This window comes from Microtus ochrogaster, unplaced genomic scaffold (assembly GCF_000317375.1).
Source record: "Microtus ochrogaster isolate Prairie Vole_2 unplaced genomic scaffold, MicOch1.0 UNK13, whole genome shotgun sequence".
In the NCBI taxonomy this organism is placed as follows: domain Eukaryota; kingdom Metazoa; phylum Chordata; class Mammalia; order Rodentia; family Cricetidae; genus Microtus; species Microtus ochrogaster.
In genome coordinates this window covers 7,921,659-7,928,665 of record NW_004949111.1, presented here as the reverse complement: position 1 = coordinate 7,928,665, position 7,007 = coordinate 7,921,659, and the positions used below count along the sequence as shown (strand labels likewise).

At 36.8% G+C, this 7,007-nt stretch overlaps 1 protein-coding gene across 1 annotated transcript in view; it reads right to left on the bottom strand.

The window, feature by feature from the left end:
* Window positions 1–5,907, bottom strand: part of LOC101993482 (charged multivesicular body protein 1b-2) — a 57,625-nt gene extending 51,718 nt beyond the window's left edge. Inside the window, exon 1 of the mRNA XM_005366729.3 lies at window positions 5,742–5,907. Within this exon, the coding sequence (XP_005366786.1) occupies window positions 5,742–5,757 (16 nt within the window). The 5' untranslated portion in view covers window positions 5,758–5,907. The remainder of the gene's footprint in view (window positions 1–5,741) is intronic.
* Between the last annotated feature and the right edge of the window lie 1,100 nt (window positions 5,908–7,007).

Here is a 7,007-nt window from a genome sequence, read left to right as displayed (position 1 = left end):
ACTAGCTGTGTAGACCAGGCTGGTCTCGAACTCACAGAGATCCGCCTGCCTCTGCCTCCCGAGTGCTGGAATTAAAGGCGTGCGCCACTATCGCCCGGCTGTAATTTGGTTTTAACTGTATAAAATTAACACATGAAAACAGAAGGACTATTCAGGGGAAAAATGGAAGGCAACAGGAGGAGGAAGGAGAAGAGAGGCTAGTGGAAAAACATATGAATATATATATGTGTGTGTGTGTGTGTTTGTGTGAGTGTGTGTGTGTGTAATGATATGACAGAATGAAATGCAGACCAACAAAATAAAAAACTTGAAAGAAAAAATGACATGGAGAAAATCTAATAACCTTGCCCCAATAGCTTGAAAACACATGCTTCAAGCATATTAGATATAGAAAACTTATTCATTGGGCCATAAACAAAAACTGAAATAAATACCAAAAAAATCTTTCATATGAACATAACTTAGTAGTTAATATATTTGATTTCTTTACGCCTTTCTGTATGAACCTAAAGCTAAAATAAAAAAAAATTAAGAACTTTTGTTTGAAATCTTAAAAATTTATCTATATGTAACTAAAAAGAAAAAATGTTTTCTGTAGTATTGAATAACAACAAATGACTGAATTGTGATTTATGAAATATAGTTAATTGGGACTCTCTGACACAAAGGAAGACTGAAAATTAATGATGTAAACATTTACCATGTAAAATCAGGAATAAGATATAGTAGGCTCCTGAGATTCTTATAAAATCTGACATTTTAGGTTGTGTAGTAACTAATCAAGCAAAAAGAGGAGGCATAAATAGAATAAGGAAAGGAATATAACTATAGATAAAGATACTTTAAAATAATACATTAGGGCATTTAGCCAAAACACTTGCAAGCTGTTTGTAAAATACTTTAAAATGGATAATACTAGATCCGTGAAAGAAATGAACTAAAATAAGTCTCAATAATTCAGAATTTCTGATGCAACACTTTAAAATATTTTCACATTTAAATAAGAAACATAAGAACAGAGGTGATGGTATTATTGGTACAGTTTTCAAATTTTTAAGAAAATGGCAATTCTTACCATGCACAAACTTCTCAAAGAACTAGCAAAAGGAAAGAACACTTTTGAACCTTGAAACCAGACTTGAATTAAAGGCCGGAGTCAGCAAAGATTCAAAAATATTAAACACAATATTGGCAATCATTATAGATGGGCAGTATATTATAGATGCTTCATAATTGTGATGAGTTTACCTTAATATTCCAAAGACAGTTTAACATTTTAGAAACCTAAAACTATCCATGCATTTTATTCATTCAGTTAAGAAAAATATAAGTAAAAATCTCAGTACACAAAGAAGGACCATAAAGACCAAATATTCAACTAATAATCAAATATACACAGAGATAGGCTATTCACAGTGAAGCTTTAAAAATGAATGTGTATCTAACCAAAAATCTATTACAATCATCAGACTAATCATGACTAGTTAGAATTTTTCTTAAAATAAGAATGTGATCTTACTCTAATTTTTCTTAAATTATAACAGTATTCTGGAGTATTTCCATGCATACAAGATAAAGGAATGAAAAGTACCGGTTATAAAAGAAATAATCAAACCATTATTTTCAGATAATATATATGTATCCAAAGAACATTTAAAGTGCATATATTCTCAAGCACAACAATAGTAATCCTATAGATAGATAGATAGATAGATAGATAGATAGATAGATAGATAGATAGATATTCCAATTTTTGCCAGTCTACACAGAATATATGCTCAAAAGATGATCATAGTATTTTTTGTAATGAAAGGGAAGCTAATCTCAAGGCCCATCACTAAAAAAGTAAATAAGTAAATTGTGATAAAATAATACACTGGAAAACTACATAAGAATGAAAATGCTTTTTAAATATACTGATGAATCATAACCAATATTTTAAAAAATAGCAATGATACTATATCTATACCATTTAAAACATGAAATATATCAATATACCTTAAGAGTATACATGTATGATTAATATATAAAGAAATGACCTGAAATCATTAATGTTAACTTTTAGATCTGCAGTAAAAGAAAAGAGGAATTTAACTGATAGCTTTATAGTATCTTAGGTCAAATAGGATGCTCTCAGGAACGTTTTACTCTTTTTCTTAACTTTCTTAAGAGGGAAGGATTAACATTACACGTTTTAAAAAATCAATTTAGAATAAAAGTTAATGTTTGTTTGGCATAGAGTATGCATTCAGTAAGTTACATTATCATTTACTAAATTTCAATTTTAATAAAGAAATTTATTTAGAAAGTATATCAAAAGTTCAAGTTTGTCTTTAGAGCATTATATAAAACTAGTATGCGCTATTAAACTGTTTTTTTCCATTACAGCTTTTCAAAAATCATTAGGATTCCAAGAATTCATTGTACATAAAGAAGACTTAGTTTAAAATAGCATTCATCTCCTTACTATAGAAAATCTGTGACAGTTCACTATAAGCTGATAGTAAGATCTCTAAATACAGTAGTTTGGAAGCTATTTTATTACAAATGCCACCAACTAGATTATACTATTCCTGATGAACAGAAGTAGAGGTTGAAAAAAAATACAGGTAAGAGGTAAAAAAGAGTTTCCAGGAGAGTTTTGGGCTCTCGTGAGAGATGGCTCAGTTATGGTTAGCATTTGCCAGTCCTGCAGAGGACCAGAGTTTCCCAGTACCCATGCCAGCTAAGTCAAAATCATCTCTAGCTACAGCTCTGCCAGGATCAGACACTCCTTCGGTCTCTGCATTCATGTGCTCAGACCCAGACATACACATAAACACACATTAAAATAATTAGAAATGAATCTTTATTTAGTTGTTCCACTAACAGCTGTTCTAGGATAAAAATAGTGGTACCAATATCACGGGCCATTTATTTGATAAGTGGCATTATCCTTTTACCTTTCTGGCATTGTAAGCACCTTAAGTACTCCTGTGTATGTTTTAGGGAGGTAAATTTGGAATCAAAGAATCAGGTGAGGTCATCTGAACTAAAAGCAACTTTAGAGATAATTTTACTAATTTGAAAACATAAACTTACAGATGGATAAGCATGGAGTAACTAATGAATACAGAAAAAAGAGGAACTCAAAAGCAGCTTATCTCTTAGGTCATACATTGTATTTTAACAACTACAGGGAATTGTTCAAAATGTCCTTTAAATGGTATGGAAAGGAAGACCCAAAGTAACGTTTAATACTTCTTGTAAATGACAGCATTCTGTTGATCCCACAAGCCATAAATTACGTACATATTAGCAAGGAATCAATTTAATGATACTGTAAACACTGGAACTAATTCCAGTAAAGAGACTATGCCTCCCACTGACCCTTCAGAAAGGTTGACTTAACTGATTAGAGTTTCCTTGACTGTGGAGAGCTTGGAATTTTGCAGGTCCGGGCCCTGCTTTACAATTTCTCTTGGGCTATCTTTAGCCCCCTTAACAGCCATTTCTTGGCCACCTGGCTGACCTAATATCCTGTGACTAACAGATAAAACGTTCTGAAATATATTAACAGATCAGCAGCTTCCACCAAGCAAAAGGCGGACTGTTCTGAGATATATCTGAGGCTGGGATTTTCCCTCTTTGCTGTGACCCATCTAGCTGATGTCTCTACTGATATGTTAGGAAAGAGTCTCGAATTACAACTTCATTCTATTACTATCAAAATGCATGAAATTATCACCACATTGGAACATGGAGTTTGGGAAATCCTGAATCTATGTCCTTAGGCTGTGATTACTCATATTTCACTCATATTTAACTAGGCAGCCCCTTTCAAATGAGAATGGTTATTTATGATTACAGTACCTTGATAAAAAAAATACATCATAGTGTATTTTATCAAGTCTCACAAGTCTGGTACCAGTATGTAACTCGTTCTGTTTTAGGATTTAAAGTGATTCATAAGATCTGCAATGACTAACAGCTATTTTTAAGGAGCTAGCTATTTTTGTGTACACACAGCCCCGGGTGATAGCTGTCCAGAATTCCCTTTTTGAACTAAGAGTAAGTCCAGTACTTATCATGAACTTCATTGGTTCATAACCTCCTTCAAGTTAGAATGCATAGAAATAATCATGGCTACAGACAGTATCCCTAGCAAAAAAAGGCACATAGTAATATTCAAAACTGTGCACACAATTTTAAACCATTTAGTTTAACTCCACACATCATCATTCATATGATTCAGTAGGAGTTATTTTGCATTAGTATTTATGTTCACATATATGTGACCTCTGGCCCTCAGATCCAAAGCTGCTAAAAGTTGGAAGTAGTATGTATGTTTACGCACATGTATCCACTATATAGGTATATGGTTTAGTCAAGTAGCTCCGATCCTTTCCAAATTTCTAGTGAAAAAAATTAACAATTTTAAGCTATTCAAATAACTCACCCATCAGTGTTTGGTCAAAAAATACAATTTGGTAGGCACTACCATTTCCTTTTACCTTAAGAATACCTTCCTAGGGTTGAAAGGTCAGTTAATACTCTTTCCGAATGAGTCAAGTGGGTGACAGAGGATGGATGCCATGCCTTAACTCGGTTTTTTCCCCTTTGGACATGGGGGAAAGAAAACTTATCTTCTGACTCATAATTCTGAGCCCTTCACTTTATGGTATTATTAAAAGTACACTACATTCATTACTTTTTCTAAAGTGCAGTAGAAACTGGGCCTTTCTTAATCATCTATTCTTTTCAATGAAATGACCTATCTGCATCCTTCCTCAAAGGATAACATTTTAATTTTCGACATATTTTTGGCTAGTGCTACACAAGTTATGTTAGCAAAATTTTATGTGTGACATAAAATTTAATTCATCAAAAAGTTTGCCTGTATAAACTAATGAACCAAAACACCTTCTAAAACGACCTATTGAACAGTTAGCTACATTTTACCTTCTTGCCACTTTGGCCTGGGGGAAAAAAAGGCCTGGAAAGAAAAAGCTAATTATTCTACCTCTAATGCCAACTTCAGGAAGAAGTAAGAATTACAGCAACATGGAGTTGCTGTGATGGAATTTTAGTAGTGAAAAAAAAATCCATACTTATGACGTCACAAGGCAGCTTTATTCTTATCCCCTAAGTGTCTACACAGGTATGGCTGATGAGATTTCAAGGCTTCAGGAATGACCTCAGTTTCCTCAAGTGTTTGTTAAATTAGCATGCAGCAGGTTCAAAAAGCAATCAAGAGTTAGTGCGGAGGGCTCCTGGCAATTGCTCAACCTTATCACCTCAGTCACCTGCAGTCGGAAAACGGCAGCTCGCCAGAAACTATTCGTCCACGCAAAGCACTCAAACCCAACATCTCCGCCTCACAGCAAGCATAGGCAAACTCCAGCCGCCTCCCCTCTGTTCTGGCACCACTCCCTGTCAATTTCAAAGATGACAAAATTCACTGATAAGGCAGGTGACAGAAGTGCTCAACAAGAAGCGGGACGGGCTCAATTATCTCCGTCTGTCCACAGGCTTCCCTGACCCTCCCCACATTCTAGGATGGTGGCGGCTGCAGCAGCAGCGAGGAGGGGAAAAAAAGTCAAACACCCCCCCCTCCCCCGCTGCTCCCAGCTCGTGCTCGAGGGCCCGCACGCCACCCGCGGACCAAAAAGGTCAAACCCTTGGGCGTGTCTCCCGCCCCTGCCTTTGCCCTTTCCCGGTTCCCAGGGCCCCGTAGCAACCCCAACCAATGGAAAGGATACTCTCCATGTTCGACATGATCTCACAAGTTCGCGGGGTTCGGAGGGGGTTGGGGTTCTAGCACTCGGGACAGAGACTGGACCGGTGGCGGGTCGCTAGGGCGCAGGGAGGCAGGCGCTGCTCCCGGCTTCTGGGGTTTTGAGCCCACTTCCTGTTTCGGTTCTGGAAGCAGTGGTGGGTGGAGTCCCGTGAGCCACAGAGGCGGGTCTGGGACGACGCCAAAATGGCTGCAGTGAGTCGCCTCGGTTAGGACGGGCTCCGTCGCTTGGGGGCGGTGGAGATCCAAGAGCCGTGGCCGCCAAGGTCCCTCCCCCTCAGCAGCTTCACGTGCGCTCAGGATAACTCTGCGCTCAACCTGGTCCGGCATCCCACCAGCCTTCTAGTTCTTTCTTTTATCAACCGAGACTCGGCTTAACGTCCTGCCCCACCTCGAACCTCAGATTTCACACTGTCTTTGGCGTCCCCCATCCCTTTTTCTCAGAACTTAAGTCTTAAAGGATGAAGACAAAGGTATAGGACTTTTAAAGTACTTTTTAAAAAAATTCTAACAGTGTAAAATAAGGGCTTGAGGGGTTAGTGCGGCTGGTAATGTTGAGGTTTTCTAAAGACTCTGGTCCTTCGAGTTTGAGGCTAGAAGGGGAAGGGGGAAAGTGAGGCTCTGCTTACAAGGTAATGTTGCTGCAAAATACCTTTTCTTTAGAATAGACAATGTGTGATGTACAATTAATATAAAATCTTTATAATGGGTGGGAGTGGGTTATTATAAGCAGTAGATAGTGCTTGGCGTTTTTTACATGCGACTTATGAAAATGTCCAGAGGTGAATGTATTCGATGTCCTCTCTGGACTTAGGAAAAGAGGGAATCTTAAGCATTATTGTGACGTTTTAATATTGTTATGATAGAAATTACATGTACCAAGATATAACTTTGAAAGTTGGTATAATTATCATAATTGATAAGTCTCAGAAGTTCGTCATTTATTGCATCTTTAAATTCAACCTGTGGAAATTACATATTTTTATCCTTAGTATATTTATTTTTAAAAAAATCTGGCTCTAAAGGGGAATATTTTGTTTTGTGCTGATGGTGGTTGGCAATGAGTTTCAGACTGTCTTCTAACTAGGAACTGAACTGTCGGTGCTTCTTTAAAGAAAAAAGGGGAGAAAATCCTTTCTCAAGACAAGGCTCTGAGGAAGTGCAATCTAGAAATCATTTCAATAGACGGAACAGTGTAAAGATTATTTTTAGTTTTGTGTCTCACTTTATA